Here is a 21,863-nt window from a genome sequence, read left to right as displayed (position 1 = left end):
AAAGCGGTTCCCTGATATGCTTCCATTTTCAGAATTGCAGCCTCATTACTATTCAATAATAGAAAAAGGCTCTTGTTAGGAACTCAAACATTGCATTGTATTCTGCCTATATGATCAAAGTGCCTGTGTATTCTGAAAGTCCAGGGTAATATCTGATTTTCCCACTGTTTGATAAAATAAACTCATGCAATAACTACTCTAGGTTCATAGATGTAGACGCAACTTCTAAAGTAATTAATTTTAGGTTCATAGATGTAGATGCAACTCCTCAAGTAACTACTGTAGGTTCATAGATGTATATGCAACTTCTAAAGTAATTAATTTTAGGTTCATAGGTGTAGATGCAACTCCTCGAGTAACTACTGTAGGTTCATAGATGTATATGCAACTCCTAAAGTAACTACTGTAGGTTCATAGATGTAGATGCAACTCCTCAAATAACTACTGTAGGTTCATAGATGTAGATGCAACTCCTCAAGTAACTAATGTAGGTTCATAGATGTAGATGCAACCCCTCAAGTAACTACTGTAGGTTCATAGATGTATATGCAACTTCTAAAGTAATTAATTTTAGGTTCATAGATGTAGATGCAACTCCTCAAGTAACTACTGTAGGTTCAAAGATGTAGATGCAACTCCTCAAATAACTACTGTAGGTTCATAGATGTAGATGCAACTCCTCAAGTAACTAATGTAGGTTCATAGATGTAGATGCAACCCCTCAAGTAATTACTGTAGGTTCATATATGTAAATGCAACTCCTCAAGTAACTACTGTAGGTTCATATATGTAAATGCAACTCCTAAAGTAACTACTGTAGGTTCATAGATGTAGATGCAACTTCTAAAATAACTACTGTATGTTTATAGATGCAACACCTAAAATAACTACTGTAGGTTTATAGATGCAACACCTAAAGTAACTACTGTAGGTTCATAGATGTAACTCCTAAAATAACTACTGTAGGATCACCATACAGTATCTACAACACACAACACAAATGACAGATGTTTCATTTTGTTCCAGCATTTTGTGCATAGTTATTGCAAGGATATTTTAAGAAAACCATTGCAGCTGTATAAGGTTACTTTCACACTAGCGTTTCTATTTTCCGGTATTGAGATCCGTCATAGGGTCTCAATACCAGAAAAAAAAAACGCTTCCGTTTTGTTTCCATTCATTGTCAATGGGGACAAAATGTAACTGAACAGAACGGAATGCTCCAAAATGCATTCCGTTCCATTCTCATACCGGAGAGCAAACCGCAGCATGCTGTGATTTGCTTTCTGTCCTGGGATGCGGAGCAAGACAGATCCATCATGACCCACAATGCAAGTCAATGGGGACAGATCCGTTTTCCCTGACGCAATCGAAAGCGGATCCGCCCCCTATTGACTTTCAATAGAGTTCATGACGGATCCGTCTTGGCTAACGGATGCAGGCGGTTGTATTATCAGTAACGGAAGCGTTTTTGCTGAACCCTGCCCGATCCAGCCAAAACGCTAGTGTGAAAGTAGCCTAAGACTTTTCATACAGATACAGTGGAGCTCCAGGCTTGTATCCCTGTTTGCACTGACCTGGACTATGATCAAGAATGACACAACATGTGTCACCAAATCCTCACTATTGCTGCTGTCAATGAGATCATATCAAAGGCTACTGTACATGGTTCAGTATCACAGACTCTTAGGTTGTCCACCATCTGGAATACTGTCCTTGATCAAGTAGAAGCGTGCACAAGTGTTACATTCAGATACATAATATTGGGAGACTGCAGCTGCACTATTGCAATATGCCAAAATCAAGTTACAGAAAGCGACCCACCCAGGCAGAGGGGGGAGAGACACAGTTTTGCAATTGCAAACTTTCTTCCACATGTAAGAAAATTATATAAAAAAAGAAATAATACAAAAATGTTATAAATATATATATATATATATATATATATATATATCCAACAACCTATAGACAGTACAGAAAAGACACATTGCATATGGCAATAAACAGTGTTAACCCCTCATGCTCATGCTCTCCCACTGCATTAATGAGTAGTGCAATATACTCTATTTCTCCAAGAACATGTAACTAAGCATTACTTGCCTTTTGGTAACTTCTGTGCATCTCCAAGGTGAGCTAGAATAATTCCACAGAAAAGAAGGAAGGAGAGCCTTGAGATCATGTTTGCAGCTCCCAGCACAGTGACAGATGCTGGTGTGGAAGGCTCAGCAAGGTGGCTGCAGTTTACACTTCTCCACTAGCAGGGCAGTAACTGGGACAGAGCTAAGATCAGCTGGGCGGAGACATGACGACATCTTCAGCTCTGCTTCATTTGCATAAATGCAATAATCTGAAGACTGCAAGTGAGCACATTAGATGTATTCCATATTATGCAAAGAGCATAGAAAGATTGGATGAGATGTGATACACTGAGGATGCTCTTCTAAAAGCAGAATGTTAGTGTGCATTTACCTGCAGTTTACTAGAACAGCAATTCCCTTACACACCATATACTCATTATGGTGATGTCACAGCTGCTTAGCTGAGTGATTTGTCAGATGGTTTCACAGTGGGAGATTTATCAAAACTGGTGTAAACAAAAACTGGTGTAGTTGCTCATAGCAACCAATCAGATTCCACCTTTCATTTTCCAAAGGAGCTCTGAGAAATGAAAGGTGGAATCTGATTGGTTGCGATGGGCAACTACGCCAGTTTTCTTTTACATCATTTTTGAAACATTTTCCCCACAGTCCTTTAACTGAAACATTCATGTGGTGTCACAGCTTCTTGTATGACAGAAAAGCAGTCACAGGAGTTTACCTTGTGATGTCACAGCAGCATGCCTGACTGAAATCCCCATGTGGTGTCACAGCTTCTTATAGGACAGAGAAGCAGTCACAGGAGTTTACCTTGTGGTGTCACAGCAGCATGCCTGACTGAAATCCACTTGTGATGTCACAGCAGCATGCCTGACTGAAATCCACATGTGGTGTCACAGCTTCTTGTATGACAGAAAAGCAGTCACAGGAGTTTACCTTGTGGTGTCACAGCAGCATGCCTGACTGAAATCCCCTTGTGGTGTCACAGCTTCTTGTATGACAGAAAAGCAGTCACAGGAGTTTACCTTGTGGTGTCACAGCAGCATGCCTGACTGAAATCCCCTTGTGATGTCACAGCTTCTTGTATGACAGAAAAGCAGTCACAGGAGTTTACCTTGTGGTGTCACAGCAGCATGCCTGACTGAAATCCCCTTGTGGTGTCACAGCTTCTTGTATGACAGAAAAGCAGTCACAGGAGTTTACCTTGTGGTGTCACAGCAGCATGCCTGACTGAAATCCCCTTGTGGTGTCACAGCTTCTTGTATGACAGAAAAGCAGTCACAGGAGTTTACCTTGTGGTGTCACAGCAGCATGCCTGACTGAAATCCCCATGTGGTGTCACAGCTTCTTATAGGACAGAGAAGCAGTCACAGGAGATTACCTTGTGGTGTCACAGCAGCATGCCTGACTGAAATCCACATGTGGTGTCACAGCTTCTTATAGGACAGAAAAGCAGTCACAGGAGTTTACCTTGTGGTGTCACAGCAGCATGCCTGACTGCAATCCCCATGTGGTGTCACAGCTTCTTATAGGACAGAGAAGCAGTCACAGGAGTTTACCTTGTGGTGTCACAGCAGCATGCCTGACTGAAATCCACATGTGGTGTCACAGCTTCTTATAGGACAGAAAAGCAGTCACAGGAGTTTACCTTGTGGTGTCACAGCAGCATGCCTGACTGAAATCCACATGTGGTGTCACAGCTTCTTATAGGACAGAGAAGCAGTCACAGGAGTTTACCTTGTGGTGTCACAGCAGCATGCCTGACTGAAATCCACATGTGGTGTCACAGCTTCTTGTATGACAGAAAAGCAGTCACAGGAGTTTACCTTGTGGTGTCACAGCAGCATGCCTGACTGCAATCCCCATGTGGTGTCACAGCTTCTTATAGGACAGAGAAGCAGTCACAGGAGTTTACCTTGTGGTGTCACAGCAGCATGCCTGACTGAAATCCACATGTGGTGTCACAGCTTCTTATAGGACAGAAAAGCAGTCACAGGAGTTTACCTTGTGGTGTCACAGCAGCATGCCTGACTGCAATCCCCATGTGGTGTCACAGCTTCTTATAGGACAGAGAAGCAGTCACAGGAGATTACCTTGTGGTGTCACAGCAGCATGCCTGACTGAAATCCACATGTGGTGTCACAGCTTCTTGTATGACAGAAAAGCAGTCACAGGAGTTTACCTTGTGGTGTCACAGCAGCATGCCTGACTGCAATCCCCATGTGGTGTCACAGCTTCTTATAGGACAGAGAAGCAGTCACAGGAGTTTACCTTGTGGTGTCACAGCAGCATGCCTGACTGAAATCCCCTTGTGATGTCACAGCTTCTTGTATGACAGAGAAGCAGTCACAGGAGATTACCTTGTGGTGTCACAGCAGCATGCCTGACTGAAATCCCCTTGTGATGTCACAGCTTCTTGTATGACAGAGAAGCAGTCACAGGAGTTTACCTTGTGGTGTCACAGCAGCATGCCTGACTGCAATCCCCATGTGGTGTCACAGCTTCTTATAGGACAGAGAAGCAGTCACAGGAGTTTACCTTGTGGTGTCACAGCAGCATGCCTGACTGAAATCCACATGTGGTGTCACAGCTTCTTATAGGACAGAGAAGCAGTCACAGGAGTTTACCTTGTGGTGTCACAGCAGCATGCCTGACTGAAATCCACATGTGGTGTCACAGCTTCTTGTATGACAGAAAAGCAGTCACAGGAGTTTACCTTGTGGTGTCACAGCAGCATGCCTGACTGCAATCCCCATGTGGTGTCACAGCTTCTTATAGGACAGAGAAGCAGTCACAGGAGTTTACCTTGTGGTGTCACAGCAGCATGCCTGACTGAAATCCACATGTGGTGTCACAGCTTCTTATAGGACAGAAAAGCAGTCACAGGAGTTTACCTTGTGGTGTCACAGCAGCATGCCTGACTGCAATCCCCATGTGGTGTCACAGCTTCTTATAGGACAGAGAAGCAGTCACAGGAGATTACCTTGTGGTGTCACAGCAGCATGCCTGACTGCAATCCCCATGTGGTGTCACAGCTTCTTATAGGACAGAGAAGCAGTCACAGGAGTTTACCTTGTGGTGTCACAGCAGCATGCCTGACTGAAATCCCCTTGTGATGTCACAGCTTCTTGTATGACAGAGAAGCAGTCACAGGAGATTACCTTGTGGTGTCACAGCAGCATGCCTGACTGCAATCCCCATGTGGTGTCACAGCTTCTTATAGGACAGAGAAGCAGTCACAGGAGTTTACCTTGTGGTGTCACAGCAGCATGCCTGACTGAAATCCACTTGTGGTGTCACAGCAGCATGCCTGACTGAAATCCACATGTGGTGTCACAGCTTCTTATAGGACAGAAAAGCAGTCACAGGAGTTTACCTTGTGGTGTCACAGCAGCATGCCTGACTGCAATCCCCATGTGGTGTCACAGCTTCTTATAGGACAGAGAAGCAGTCACAGGAGATTACCTTGTGGTGTCACAGCAGCATGCCTGACTGAAATCCACATGTGGTGTCACAGCTTCTTATAGGACAGAAAAGCAGTCACAGGAGTTTACCTTGTGGTGTCACAGCAGCATGCCTGACTGCAATCCCCATGTGGTGTCACAGCTTCTTATAGGACAGAGAAGCAGTCACAGGAGATTACCTTGTGGTGTCACAGCAGCATGCCTGACTGAAATCCACATGTGGTGTCACAGCTTCTTGTATGACAGAAAAGCAGTCACAGGAGTTTACCTTGTGGTGTCACAGCAGCATGCCTGACTGCAATCCCCATGTGGTGTCACAGCTTCTTATAGGACAGAGAAGCAGTCACAGGAGTTTACCTTGTGGTGTCACAGCAGCATGCCTGACTGAAATCCCCTTGTGATGTCACAGCTTCTTGTATGACAGAGAAGCAGTCACAGGAGATTACCTTGTGGTGTCACAGCAGCATGCCTGACTGCAATCCCCATGTGGTGTCACAGCTTCTTATAGGACAGAGAAGCAGTCACAGGAGATTACCTTGTGGTGTCACAGCAGCATGCCTGACTGAAATCCACATGTGGTGTCACAGCTTCTTATAGGACAGAGAAGCAGTCACAGGAGATTACCTTGTGGTGTCACAGCAGCATGCCTGACTGAAATCCACATGTGGTGTCACAGCTTCTTGTATGACAGAAAAGCAGTCACAGGAGATTACCTTGTGGTGTCACAGCAGCATGCCTGACTGAAATCCCCATGTGGTGTCACAGCTTCTTATAGGACAGAGAAGCAGTCACAGGAGTTTACCTTGTGGTGTCACAGCAGCATGCCTGACTGAAATCCCCTTGTGATGTCACAGCTTCTTGTATGACAGAGAAGCAGTCACAGGAGATTACCTTGTGGTGTCACAGCAGCATGCCTGACTGCAATCCCCATGTGGTGTCACAGCTTCTTATAGGACAGAGAAGCAGTCACAGGAGTTTACCTTGTGGTGTCACAGCAGCATGCCTGACTGAAATCCACTTGTGATGTCACAGCAGCATGCCTGACTGAAATCCACTTGTGATGTCACAGCTTTTTATAGGACAGAGAAGCAGTCACAGGAGATTACCTTGTGGTGTCACAGCAGCATGCCTGACTGAAATCCCCTTGTGGTGTCACAGCTTTTTCCCTGACAGTAGTAATGTCAAAGTCGCTTGCTAGACTAAAACCTACTTGTGATGTCACAACTTCTTACCTGACAAAAACACAATTGTGATGTCACAGCATGTTACCAGCCTGTGATGTTGCAGGGGTTTATTTCATTTCACACTTGTGATGTCACAGAACCTGAATCCCAGCTGTGATGCCGTAGCAGGTTACTGGACAAAACATTGGGGGTCATTTATTAAGACAGGTATTCTAGACGCCGGTATTAATACCCCTTTAGCTGGCGGTGGATGTATGCAGAGGCATATCCACCGCCTGTCTAAATGTAAGACAGTTTCTTTGCTGACATAGATTTAGACCATTTTTTATGCCTAAAACAGGCGGAGAAAATGATAAATGAGACAAGTCTGTTCTCTTCCCCGGCCTTGCCACTTTCCCTTTTTTAAGACCTGGCATGAGTCGCAGATCAGCGACAGATATACGCCAAAAGTGGAGTATATGTGTTTGTAAATGACCCCCATAGTTTGATGTGACAGCAGCTTACCTGACTGAAGTCCACTTGTGATGTCATAGCACATTTAACAACGACATCTAAGAGGGCTAAAACCCGGAAGTGTTGGAGATAGGGGAAAGCGCCCTATTCTAATAATGAGCCGGAGCCTGTACTAGGCTTTCAGGCTCATTATTAGTATATCCCTGTTTAGGCCAGCAGGTGGCAGCACTGAACTGGGATATAGCGATTTCTGTACAGAATAATGGAGCATATTCCATTATTTTGTACAAGTTGTAATCTGATGATAGCAAGTTGTGGTCCACTTGTGGACCTAACAAAAAGTAAAAAAAAAAGTTTTTAAAAATATATAAAATTCAATTCACCTCCTTTTCCCTAAAATAATAATAAATAACAATTAACATTCAGGGGCATCACCGCATGTGAAAATGCCTGTACTATAAGAAAAATTTAAAAAAGTTATCCCATACGATAAATGACCTATTCATTGTTTTTTCATCACTTTATCTCCCCAAAAATTTATTAAAAAGTGATATAAAAAAAATCATACACCCCAACATGGTATTATCCAAAACTACAGATCTTCCCGCAGATGGAGCCCCCACACATCTCCATAGACATAACTATAAGAATATGGTGATGAAAAGAAAAAAAAAGAATTTTTTTTTTAAGAGTTTTTTTTTTTTTCAGTATTAAAACGCAAGAAAAACTATCCATATGTATCGCCGGATTCGGACTGACCTGGAGAATGAAGAGCACAAGTCAGTTTTACTGCATAGTGAACGCCGTGAAAATCAAACAAACGTAAAACTGGCGGAATTGTATTTTTTTCCAATTCTACCCCATTTGGAATTGTTTTATTGCTTCCCACTTTGTCCTATGTTATATTAAATGGTTGTATTAGAAAGTACAATTTGTCCTGCAAAAATCAAGCCCTCATATGGCTATGTGGATGGAAAAATAAAAAAAAAGTATGTCTCTGGGAAGGCAGGGAGCCAAAACCGTTAAAAAGTTCATTTTTAACATAGTATGCGGGCAGTGGTGTTATATATGTTTGTAATACACTTTCAGGCTCGGACTGACCCACAGGGGTACAGGGGAATCCCCCGGTGGGCCCCTGAGCAAGGTGGGCCCCTAGTCTCCCACCCCCTGCACAAGTGGCACATAACACATTAAATTTAGTACACTACATACATATATTCAATGTGCAGCACCTCAACCAGCTTATGTTCATATAAAAAACTTGTTAGATTATTTATTATATTTGAATGTATCCGTACGGTGGGCCCCCAAAATACATTTTACTGGTGGTCCCTAGGTTCCCCAATCCGTCACTGTACATTTTATTAGGGAAATATATTTCTTTGTACTAGAAAATAGGGTAAAAGAGTCTCTTTAGCAACACTGAGTATTGCTAAGGGTACTTTCACATTCACATTAGCATTTTTCTTTTCCGGAATAGTGTTCCGTCCTAGGGGCTCTATACCGGAAAAGAACTGATCAGTTTTATCCCCATGTATTATGAATGGAGAGCAATCCGTTCAGGATGCATCAGGATGTCTTCAGTTCAGTCTTTTTGACTGATCAGGACAGAGATAAAACCGCAGCATGCTGTTTTATCTCCGGCCAAAAAAACTGAACACTTGCCTGAATGCTCGAATGCATGCGCAGACTAAAAAAAATGTTAGAAAAATAAATGCCGGATCCGTTTTTCCAGATGACACCGGAAAGACGGATCCGGCATTTCAATGCATTTGTAAGACTGATCAGGATCCTGATCAGTCTTACAAATGCCATCAGTTGGCATACGTTTTGCCGGAAGTGTGAAAGTCCCCCAAGGAGTGTCTGTCTTCAGCAATCTGATGAGTGCTGAAGATGACTATGTGTACATACAAAGGCTTCCAGCCTGCCTCTTGTTATTACCCCAGCCCCTGCCTCCCTATATGTGTCCTCTCACTGTTGTCTGCCTACCTAACTGACTTGCTGCCAGTGGTAACCACTTGCGGCTCTGCTAGTTTAGTGCTCTTTCCTGCACTTCTTTCTTAGTTACCGTAGTTAGAGAGAGCAGGGATAGGGACTGCCAAGGCTTAGCGATAGCAGTAAGTGTTTCTACTAACACTAGTGTTGAGCGAGCATGCTCCGCCGAACTGCTGTTCAGCTCGAGCATCGCTAGGCTTGTCATATGGCTCTACTCAGCCGAGTACCGCATGTGCTCAAGCGCCATGCTCGAGTCTCCTCCCCGCACGTTTTGCGGCTGCATAGCAGCCAATAAACATGCATGTAAGTACTGCCCTCGCTGTAATGCCAGTAGCCATGTTGGCTACTGGCATTACAGTGATTGGCTGGCTGGAACACGTCATTGGGTGCTATATAGCACCCGATGACGCATGTTCGGCTCATTTGTAGTCAGAGAGAGCTACGCTTCAGAAGGGACAGAGAGTGTAGGGCATCTGATCACAATCAATTCACTAGAAAAACTTTTCAAAGACTCAAAAGTCCTTTTAAGGACTATTGTGTGTGGTGGCAGGCTGGCAGTATTTTATAGCTACAGCACAGGTTTTTTTTCCAGCATTTTCAATACTTTTTATATAGAGGGTGTCTGCAGTGACTAAAGACATCTGTCCAATACTTTCTGTGTGTCAGGGCCAGAGATTGGAGAAATATAAGTAAAAATGTATATATTTTTTCCATCATTTTTAATAATTTTCATATAGAGGATGTCTGCATTGACTAATGACATCTGTCCAATACCTTCTGTGTGTCAGGGCCAGAGAGTGGAGAAATATAATTGCAAAATTCTATATTTTTTGCATCATTTTCAATAATTTTTATATAGAGGGTATCTGCAGTGACTAGTGACATCTGCCCAATACCTTCTGTGTGTCAGGGCCAGAGATTGGAGGAATATAATTGCAAAATTCTATACTTTTTGCCTTATTTTCAATCATTTTCAAATAGAGTGTGTCTCTAATGATTAGTTACATCTGTCCAATACCTTTTGCGTGTGAGGGCCAGAGATTGGAGAAATATAAGTTAAAATTACTATATTTTTTGGATCATTTTCAATAATTTTCATATAGAGCGTGTCTGCAGTGACTAGTGACATGTGTCCAATACCTTCTGTGTGTCAGGGCCAGAGATTGAAGAAATATAAGTTAAAGGTAATATATTTGTTTAATCATTTTCAATAATTTCCAAATAGAGGTTGTCTGCAGTGATTAGTGACATATGTCCAATACCATCTGTGTGTCAGGGCCAGAGATTGGAGAAATATAAGTTAAAATTTATATATTTTTTCTATCATTTTCAATAATTTTCATATAGAGGGTGTCTGCAGTGACTAGTGACATCTGTCCAATACCTTCTGTATGTCTGGGCCAGAGATTGGAGAAATATAACTGAAAAATACTATATTTTTTTGCATCATTTTCAATAATTTTCATATAGAGGGTGTCTGCAGTGACTAGGGACATCTGCCCATTACCTTCTGTGTGTCAGGGCCAGAGATTGAACAAATATAAGTTAAATTAATATTTTTTTTTGCATCATTTTCAACAATTTTCATATAAAGGTGGTCTGCAGAGACTAGTGACATCTGTCCAATACCTTCTGTGTGTCAGGGCCAGAGATTGAAGAAATATAACTGAAATCTATTTTCCTTTTACCATATTTTTCCATACTTTTTCCATATACTGTGCTTGCTGTGAACTGTGACATCTGTGCCACATCTTGTGTGTCAAGCGTGCATATAACATTTAATATGAAGAAGGCGAGCACTAAGGGACGAGGAAGTGGCTGTGATGCTGATGGTTCACGCAGAGACTGTGGCCCTGGGCGTGTTGAAACTGTGCCTGCTTCCAGAGCACAAGAAAAACAATCATCCACGATACCTAGCTTCATGTCCCTTGAACTCTTGAAGTCAGACCAGTGCGACCAGGTGGTTGGTTGGATTGCAGCAGATAATGCTCCCAGTCGGTTAAGCACCACCCTGTCTTCCACCAAGTCCAGTCTCAGTAGCCAATAGTCTGGTCAACAGAATCCTCTCCCTGATCCTACTTCCTCCCACCATGGAGAGTCTGGCCAAACAAGTGATCTCACACTTGGAAATTCCAAAGAGCTGTTTTCATCGTCATTACTTGATTTGGCCCTCTCGCTAAGCATGCTTGAAGAGGGACATGAGATCTTGTGCCCTGATTCCCAACCTATTGAGCATCCATAGTCACAAGAACATGACGGTGGGGAACGGCAATTAGTGTTTAATGAGGTGGATGATGATGAGACACAGTTGCCAATGAGTCAACCGCAATTACTATCTCAAGAAGTTGATGAAGAGGATGAGACACAGTTGTCAATCACTGAGATTGTGGTTAGGTCAACAAATGAAGAGGATGATCAGAGTGAGGAAGTGGAAGAGGAGGTGGTTGACGATAAGGTCACTGACTTAATCTGGGAAGGTAGAAAGCCGAGCGAGGACAGCAGTACAGAGGGGTAAGAATCTGCAGCACCGCAACAGGCTGGAAGAGGCAGTGAAGTGGCAAAAGGGAGAAGGCGGGCCACACCAAACAGGCCCAAAACTGTTCCACGGAGCACCCCTTTGCGTAAATCTCCCTTGCCAAGGGGTAGGTGTTCCGCAGTATGGCGCTTTTTTGAGGAAAGTGCAGACGACAAAAGAATAGTAGTTTGCAACCTGTGCCATACCAAATTGAGCCGGGGTGTGAACACTAGCAACCTCACCACCACAAGCATGATCAGCCACATGGCATCCAAGCACCTAAATAAGTGGGACGCACGCCTGGGTCCCCAATCTGTGTCTGCGAGTCACACCACTGCCTTCTCTTCCCCATGGTACGTGATGGCCAATCGCCTGTTGAAGGCGCAGGCGAGGATGCCTACCGCCCTGCACCTGGACCTTCACAAGCACCATCAGTGACCACATCCACTTCCCTATCCCAGCACAGTGTCCAAATATCATTACCCCAGGCATTTGAACGCAATCGCAAATACCCAGCCACCCACCCACAGGCCATAGCACTAAATGCGCACCTTTCAAAATGACTGGTCCTGGAAATGTTGCCATTTAGGCTTATGGACACTGAGGCCTTCTGCAGCCTGATGTCAGCGGCCGTCCCGTGGTACTCTGTCCCCAGCTGCCACTATTTTTCGAGGTGTGCCGTGACCGCCTTACACCAACATGTGTCCCGAAACGTCACACGTGCCCTGACCAATGCAGTTACTGGGAATGTCCACTTAACCACGGACACATGGACAAGTGCATTTGGCCAGCAATGCTACATTTCCCTGACGGCATACTGGGTGAACATTGTGGAGGCTGGGAGCGAGTCGTACCCTGGGATGGCACAGGTGCTACCGATGCCGAGGATTGTGGGTCCTAATTCCATCAGGATTTCTGCCAGCACCTACGTTAGTGGCTCCAACCCCCACTTCTCCTCCTCCGCCTCCTCCTCCACTTCCATCTCCAAATTATCCGCGTACAGCACCAGTCAGCCATCAGCCGGTAGCTGGAAGCAGTTTAGCACTGCAGTGGGGAAGCATCAACAGGCCGTGCTGAAGCTGATATGCTTAGGGGATAAACAGCACACCGCCGCAGAGCTGTTGCAGGGGATAAGAGACCAGACTGAGCTGTGGCTCTTGCCACTCAAACTGCAACCAGGCATGAAGGAAGAGGATGAGGAGATTGAGAGTGATCCTCCTGATGACGATAGCAAAGTCTTGCCTGTTGGTACTCTGGCACACATGGCTGACTTCATGTTAGGCTGCTTTTCCCGTGACCCGCGCATTTTAGACATCACGGATTACTAGGTGTTCACCCTTCTCGACCTCCGCTACAAAGAGAACTTCTCCTCTCTCATTCCTCTTGTGGAGAGGACAAGCAAAATGGTGCTATACCAGAAGGTCCTTATTGAAAAATTGCTCCAAATTTGATGGTGCAGACCTCCAAATGGATCTTCGCCATCACGACATGCGATCGCCTAGAAGTTATCTAGAGTCAACAAAGCGGAAGCAGGCCCTCACTTACAAGTCCAGTCTCAGTAGCCAAGAGTCTAGTCAACACAATCCTTATCATGATGGCACACTGGGTGAACGTTGTGGAGGCCGGGAGCAAGTTGGCTGCTGGCACCAGATTTGCCGTCCAATAGATCCTCGTTAACGGAAAGTGTACTCATTCCAATAACAGGGCCACTTAGGAGTGCTGTATTGTTATTTATCGTCACTACCTCCCCAAGTCAGAAGTGGGTAATTGCTGCGTTCCTGCTGCCTTCTTTGGATGCTTGTGCTTTAATAACATGACCCACCCTCTCTGGGTGGTTCACAATTAGGAAAAAAAAAGGGGCAAGATAAAAACAGCCAATCAGCTTTCAGCCATTGACCTCCCTTGGATTTGGTAGCCCTTTCTCAGGCTCCCTCTCCGGCATTGAACCCTGATTGCCCGTTACCCGTGATTACCATGGTAGGCGCAGAAAAGAACATCGAAAGTTGATAGGGTAGACATCCGAATGAATCGTCGCCGTCACGTATCTAGAGTCACCAATGCGGCAGTAGGCCCTCGCCCGTAATGTTTTAAATGGTCAGATCAGCAGGCCCTTGCTCCAAATGTTTTTGAGCAGGCCATCAATCATAATTTTTCAAGGGTGTGTATGATGCCCTCCATTATGTGTAACAAAGGGTGTTTTGGAGTACCGGTTCTTTGTAATTTTTGGCAGCCCTTTCACTTAGTGCATAGGCTTCATGAGTGTAGGAGTCCCACTACCTGAACTATTGTACCACAATGTGATATACAGCATATCATTATGGGATATATAGCTTTATCGGAGTACCTCTTCCTTGTAATTTTATTTTTGGCAGCACTTGGCAGCACTTGCAGCACTTGCACTATATACAAGTAAATATGCAGGAAAGAATGTTTCTTAACAATTTTTCCTCTAAAATTGTTTTTTTTTATCCGGTTTTATGCGTATTATTGTCAGTCTGTAAAAGTGGCGTACTACTCGGACAACATGCATTCAGACATCCTCCCCATGCTGTTCCCGAACCATTTCGGTGGTGTTTCCATTAATTTCTGACCTTTTCCTATGAACCAGGCACACTCCCCTCTTCAGAGCAGGGGGTGCCTGGTTTAATGCTCGGGTTCTCCCATCGACTTCCATTAGGCCTCTTTCACACGGCCATTGTGGAAACATGTGCGGGTGCGTTGCGGGAACACCCGCAATTTTTCCGCGCGAGTGCAAAACATTGTCATGCGTTTTGCACTCGCGTGAGAAAAATCGCGCATGTTTGGTACCGAAACATGGTTATAAGGGAAAATAATAGCATTCTGAATACAGAATGCATAGTAAAATAGCGCTGGAGGGGTTAAAAATAAATAAAAAAATATTTTAACTCACCTTAATCCACTTGCTCGCGTAGCCGGCATCTCCGTCTGTCTTCATCTTAGCTTTGTGTAGCAACAAGGACCTTTGGTGACGTCACAGTCATCACATGATCCATCACCATGGTAAAAGATCATGTGATGGATCATGTGATGACTGTGACGTCACCAAAGGTCCTTGTTGCTGCACACAGCTAAGATGAAGACAGAAGGAGATGTCGGCTACGCGAGCAAGTGGATTAAGGTGAGTTAAATTATTTTAAAAAAAATTTTAACCCCTCCAGCGCTATTTTACTATGCATTCTGTATTCAGAATGCTATTATTTTCCCTTATAACCATGTTATAAGGGAAAATAATAATGATCGGGTCTCCATCCCGATCGTCTCCTAGCAACCGTGCGTGAAAATCGCACCGCATCCGCACTTGCTTGCGGATGCTTGCGATTTTCACGCAACCCCATTCATTTGGGGGCCTGCGTTACGCGAAAAACGCAGAATATAGAGCATGCTGCGAATTTCACGCAACGCACAAGTGATGCGTGAAAATCACCGCTCATGTGAACAGCCCCATAGAAATTAATGGGTCGGTATTCAGTGCAGGTGAATCGCATCCGCATGGAATACTCGCCCGTGTGAAAAGGGCCTTATACTCGGGTGCTCTAGCATCCCAAAGTGTTCGGCCAGAGCACCCGATCATCACTAACTAACACAGCACACTTACTGTCAGTGTGGAACCCTTCAGATTACTCCTCTCCTTATCTTCCTAGCGTTAAGAGACACACAGGGAAGATAGGTAGAATAGTGAGGCTGCAGCGATGCAGTGATCTGTGCTGTGTTACTGTACAGTTAAGACGCCCAGTTACAGCTTTGCTAAGGAGACTCTTTACACCCTGTTGTCTACTACAAAGAAACATGTTTCCCTAACATAGTATATTACATAAATGTTTTACATCTCTGTCTCTACACTATATTAGATATAAACTGAAATGACAGTTACACTCTAAGGGCTCATTCAGATGGCCGTATGTTTTCAGTTCAGTCTGTCCGCAAAAAACGGAATGCATACGGAGTCTGTTCCGTATGCATTCTGTTTTATGCGCATCCATAGACTTGAATGGGGCCACGGAGCCAAGTTTTACTGACAAACATAGGACATTGAAATGAATAGGTCCGGACCCATTCTGCAAAAATGCGGAACAGTTTCGGAACAAAACATACGGCCATCTTAATGAGCCCTTAGGGCTCATGCACAGGACTGTAGCCTGATTTGCAGTCTGCAAATTGCTGATCTGCAAAACACAGATATTGGTCCTATGTCTTCTGCATTTTGTGGAATGGAACGTCCTGCCCTGTATAGAATAGTCTTATCCTTGTCTGTAAAATAGACAAGAATAGGACACTTTCAGTTTTTTTGCTCATGCCACAGAACTGACATACGGATGCGGACAGCACACGGTGTGCTGTCTGCATCTTTTGCAGCCCCATTAAAGTGAATGGGCCAGCATCCGACCCCCACAAAATGAAGATCGAATGCAGAAAAAAACTATAATGTACTAATATGTATGGACATACATTTTAAACTAACCAGATAAAATAAAGGAAGTTTCTTCAGTGCAGAAGTTATGTTTTTTTACATACATACAATCGGTATCAGTCTGATCCAACACCTTTTTCAGTGTTTTCAATTTGAAACTTCGTATTTTTCTTCTATGTATATGAAATTGTTGTATTTTTTTCTCCTTTATAACAAATTAAAAAACGTATGCTTCAAAATAAATAAATAAACTAACCAGTTAAATTTAGGAAAGACGAACCATCTAATGCATATGGGGAACTCTGACTTACCCCTAATGGCTGATATGGGGGGAAATAATGATTTGACTTGTTCAAATTTAACATGCCTGATACTTTCTCAGAGGAGATAGGCCACCGTCCAAAATGTCTGACAGTGGCTTATTTCCCTCTCCCTATTGAAAAACGCATGTACACTTGGCCAAGTCACTCGTGTAAATGTGTGTGCATTTGTATGTGGGGAGGAGTTTGGAAAAAATAGCTGGTGTAAGCAGTGGCGTGCCTAGTGTGTTTGGCACCCATGGCGGGTCCTTTCTTTGGCACCCCCCCAATACTTAAAAAATTGTACCCCATCACAGTAGTTATGCCCACAATGTGCCCCCTCACAGTAGTTATGTCCTCTCTGTGCCCTTTTCACAGCTTTGTGCCCCTTCACAGTAATAATCCCCATTGTGCCCCCTTCACAGTAATAATCCCCATTGTGCCCCCTTTATCGTAATAATGCCCACTGTGCCCCTTCATAGTAATAATGCCCATTGTGCTCCCTTCACAGTAATAATGCCCATTGTGCCCCCTTAATAGTAGTAATGCCAACTGTGCTAGTAATGCCCTCTGTGCCCCCTCCATAGTAGAAATCCCCATTGTGCCCCCTTCACAGTAACAATGCCCACTGTACCCCCTTCACAGCAATAATGCCCTATGTGCCCCCTTCATTGTAGTAATGCCCTCTGTAATCATGGATTAGAGATGAGCGAATCGAAGCTGACAAAGTGGAATTCGATCCGAATTTCACAAAAAATTTGATTCGCACAGAAGCCAAATTTCCTCGTGCCTCGTGGGAAGGCTAAAATGACAGCCCTTTTGTCGTGTATTAGTGGCAAAAGTAAAATATATTTGCTGTTCAGCAGTGCGGTTATATGTTCTAAAGCCCTTTTTGTCATGTATTAGTTAAAAAAGAAAAAATATAGTTGCCGGTCAGCGGTGCAGTTATATGTTCTAAAGTCTTTTGTGGCGTGTATAAGTGGAAAAAGAAAAAATATATTTGCCGGTCAGCGGTATAGTCATATGTTCTAAAGCCTTTGTGGCGTGTATTAGTGGAAAAAGAAAAATATATTTGCTGGTCAGTGGTGCAGTTATATGTTTTAAAGCCTTTTGTGGCCTGTACTAGTGAAAAAAGAAAAAATATATTTGCCGTTCAGCGGTGCAGTTATATGTTCTAAAGCATTTTGTGGTGTGTATAAGTGGAAAAATAAAAAATATATTTGACGTTCAGCGTTGCAGTTATCTGTTCTAAAGACTTTTGTGGCGTGTGTTAGTGGAAAATGAAAAATATATTTGCCGTTCAGTGGTGCAGTTATATGTTCTAAAGCCTTTTGTGTCGTGTATAAGCGGAAAAAAAGTAAGGGCCTATTTGCTGTTCAGCGGTCCAGTTATATGTTCTAAAGCCCTTTTTGGCATGTAATAGTGGCACAAAAAAAGTGTTTGCCGTTGTGTGGTGAAGTAAGAAAATTACATCCCTTTTTGGCGTGTTATTAGTAGAAAAAAAAGGGCTTATTAGCCGTTGTGTGCTGAAGTGCGAAAACATTTTTGGGGTGTGTTTTAATTTCCTTCTTATTTATTTATTTGATCTAACAGTATGTCAGACAGAGAAATGCCAGGCCCTGCACAGGGGAGTGGCAGAGGCCTAAAAGTTTCTGTCACGCAGAGGTCGCAGCAGAGTGAGGGGGCGTGTCAGCAGGGGTTGAGAGGCCTGAGCTCCCGGTGTCATCTAGTGGTCGTGTCTTGACCAGCAACCCAGCGGTTCTTGAATGGTTGACTTGGTTATTCACTTCGTCCCAAGTGACATCAGACACCCCCAGCAAAGAGTCGCTGGGTTCCTCTGACATGACGCTTAGTTGGCATGGCCCAGAAGCCGGCCCTGTGCCTCCACTTTTCCTGAATCTTCCTCTTTTTCAGTTCCCTCACTGTGAGAAGTATTATATGCCGTAGACTCGGCTCCACTTTTCAGCGAGGATGAGCTACTAGATGACAGTCAGCAGCTACTGCCCAGCCAAGATCTGGAGGAGACATCCGCCGCTTCCTCCGGTAGGCGGGCAAGTAGTGATGAGGAGAGTGGCGTGGGAGGTGGTATAGCGAGGGGTCAGGCTCCTGACTCAGAGACGGTTGAGAAGGACAACAGTGATATGCAGACAGTACTCGATGATGATGTAGCCGATCGCACTTGGGAGCGGGGTGACAAAAGGGCTTAATCATCATCGGAAGAAGAGTGTGGCAGCTTGCCCATGAGGCAGCAGCGAAGCCAGCAAGTCGCTAGCGTGGCCAGGAGTCAGCACGGTGGCAGCAGTGGGAGGTTGGGAGCTAAACGTGCCCGGAGTAGACCACCCGCTTCGCAGGAGCCTACCTGCCTGGGAAGTAGCAGTGCACAGGTTCAAAGAGGTAGCGGCGGTAGGAGTCAGTCAGTGCGTAGTGTTGGGGGGAATATCACCTACTCGACGGTGTGGCAGTATTTTGTTAAGCCGCCGGAGGAGGTGAACATGGCTATATGTAGAATCTGTGGGCAGAAGGTGAAGCGTGGCCAGGGTGCCAATGTTGGCACCACGGACCTGCGTCAACATATGCAGCGTCACCATCAAGTGGCATTGGAGAACTATGGCTCTGATGTGGTGGTCCAGCCTGCCGCAACAACCGCTGCATCACCCAGTGGCACACAGCTGATTTCAGGCATTCAAAGCTCCACCACCTCAGACGAAGAGAGTTGTCTGTCCTTCCCAACATCTACTATTCCTGATGCTCCTGCTCCTTGTCCTCCTACTCCTCGTCAGTCATTCCGTCAGCAATCGATCACCGAAGTGATTTCCAAGAGACAACAGTATGCATGCACTCCAACGGCGCAAAAGCTAAACGCGTTCCTGTCCAAGTTGCTGGTGCTGCAGTCCCTCCCTTTCCAAGTGGTGGACTCTGCACCTTTTAGAGAACTGATGGCTTGTGCCGTGCCGAGGTGGGGAGTCCCAAGCCGTCATTTATTTGCCAAAAAGTCAGTACCAGCCCTGCACACACAACAGAAGGTGGGCCAGTCCTTGAGCCTGTCGGTGTCTGCCAAAGTCCACAGCAGCGCCGACGTGTGGAGATGTAACTGCGGTCAGGGACAATACATGTCCTCTACGGCGGACAGGGTGAATGTGGTTCCTGCACAACCACACCAGCAACTTGGCCAGGTGATGCCGCTTCCGCATCCACGTTCTCACACTGTTGGTCCTAAGACAATGTCGGCCTCTGCCTCCTTATTCTCCACTGTATCCTCAGCCTCCACTGCAGGGACAATTCACAGTGCCCCTCCAGCATACCACATGTGCAGGGCACGTCGGTGTCACGCTGTTCTGCACCTCGTTTGCCTGTGGAATTGGAGTCACACAGGGGAAGAACCACCCATCTGCAAGACATCCTAAAAATGGCCAGCAAACTTTGCATGCACTTTAGCCACTGGTTCACCGCAAAGCACACCCTCTTTGAGCTGCAGCGGCAGAATGGCATCCCCCAACATAGGCTGATATGCGACGTTTCCACCCGTTGGAATTCCACCCTCCATATGTTGGACCGACTATGCGAACAGACAAAGGCCATAAACGATTTCTTGATGATCCAAGCGGACAGGAGTACTCCCCTGTGTAACTTCGATGTCAGCCAGTGCAGCTCATGCGTGACACCTGCCATTTGCTCAGGCCCTTTGAGGAGGCCATATTATTTGTCAGTCGCTAGGACTATGTGATGAACAACATCATGCACTGAAACCGGTCTCTTTTGTCAGTGTTGGTGTGGCACCATGGATGATCTAGTCTGATGTATCAGGCATTGGTGGGTGGAAATCCTGGCTGATCCACGCCTGATTCAGCTTGACAAAGGTCAGTCTCTCCACATTTAGGGTGGACAGGCGAGTTCTCCTTGGGGTAACTATGGCCCCCGCCGCACTAAACACCCGCTCTGATGCCAGACTACTGGCTGGGCAGGACAGCTTTTCCAGGGCAAACTTGGCCAGTTGCGGCCACAAATCCAGTTTGACTGCCCAGTAGTCCAGTGGATCTTCAAAGTCGGCTGGCAGGGTGCACTCCAAGTATGCTACCACCTGCTGGTTCAGATTCTGCTCTATGTCTAGCTGCTGGTAAGTAGTTTCTTCACTATGCGGGTGAAGAAAGCTGCTCATCAGCGACTCTAGACTCTAGACATGCTGCTGCCACCACCACACTCTGTCATTGCGCCACTCTATGGCCTTCTGATGCTGCCGCCACCTCCAGACTCTGTCATTGGGCCACTCTGTGGTCTCCTGATGCTGCCGCCACCTCCAGACTCTGTCATTGGGCCACTCTGTGGTCTCCTCATGCTGCTTCGACCTCACCACTATGTCATAGGGCCACTCTGTGGACTTCTCATGCTGTTCCCACCCTCCCCACTTCATGACTGGGCCACTATTTAGATTTTTCGGCTTGGCTGACATCATCATTTATTTGACCCTACTTCTGATATGTCAGAAGAAAAGAAAAATGAGACACACAATGGATCCTCTCTGTGTAGCAACTGTAAGGCCTGTATGGTCCCATCAGAATTGGCTTATGATTCAGTAGCCAAAAGCAGGAGTGGGTACAAAACACAGAAGACATGCAAATATTCAATTCACGTGTCATCTCTGTTTTGGATCCACTCCTGTTTTTTTTTTGGACATTAGCAATACTGATGGATTTCTTACCAACCACTCTGTCGGGGGGCTCTACTTGTATAAGCGTTTAATAGAACAGGTTCTGTAGACATCTATGTGGAATCAGCTGACGACAGTGTAAAAGGAGTGCGCTTCTTCTTGGCTCTAACACCGACCTGTAAGGCTGAGTTCATACTTGAGTTATTTGGTCAGCTTTGGCCCTTTGACTGCCCAAATAAGTGGAGTGTGCATTGATTCTAAGAGCGACACCTGTCATCTGCATGTCTTACAGACTCACAGTATTATTTCACTACCAAAGCAGACTCCCTATGCATGTTACTGCAAGGCCCAGTGTTCTACACCACTATAAAGGCTCTCTGCAGCCAGGAAATTTGCCACGAATATATTCGGATTGAACCAACATTTTTATTTTTTTATTCGGCCAACCCACTCATCTCTAGTTGTCTAGTTGTGCTAGGTTATGCCCCAATGTCAGATAGGTGCAGATCCAATCTCTGGAACCTGCATCTATCTCTAGAATGGAGCCCCCCAAAGTGAATGAAGTTGGCTCAGCTATTTCCAGAACTCCCATGAATGGAGAAGCGGATAAGACTGCACTGTGCTCTCTCTATTACCATTTATGGGAGTTCGGGAAATAGCCAAGTGTGCTAACTCGGCTATTTTCGGAACTCCCATAGAAGTGAAAGGAGAGCACGCTGTGCATGCACTGTGCACTCTCTTTCACTTTGGGGGCCCTGTTCTAGAGATAGGTGCGGGTCCCAT

At 45.1% G+C, this 21,863-nt stretch overlaps 1 protein-coding gene across 7 annotated transcripts in view; it reads right to left on the bottom strand.

Annotated features, from left to right (window-relative positions):
* LOC122930979 (ABI family member 3 binding protein) overlaps positions 1–2,263 on the bottom strand; it is a 407,440-nt gene extending 405,177 nt beyond the window's left edge. For all 7 annotated transcript variants that reach the window (XM_044284793.1, XM_044284797.1, XM_044284795.1 and 4 more), the window contains exon 1: positions 2,101–2,263. In XM_044284793.1, coding sequence (XP_044140728.1) covers positions 2,101–2,179 — 79 coding nt within the window. In that variant the 5' untranslated portion in view covers positions 2,180–2,263. The remainder of the gene's footprint in view (positions 1–2,100) is intronic.
* Positions 2,264–21,863: the final 19,600 nt, after the last annotated feature.

This window comes from Bufo gargarizans, chromosome 3 (genome assembly GCF_014858855.1).
Source record: "Bufo gargarizans isolate SCDJY-AF-19 chromosome 3, ASM1485885v1, whole genome shotgun sequence".
In the NCBI taxonomy this organism is placed as follows: Eukaryota; Metazoa; Chordata; class Amphibia; order Anura; family Bufonidae; genus Bufo; species Bufo gargarizans.
The sequence above is the reverse complement of the archived record's forward strand: the minus strand, read 5'-3'. Positions and strand labels throughout refer to the sequence as shown.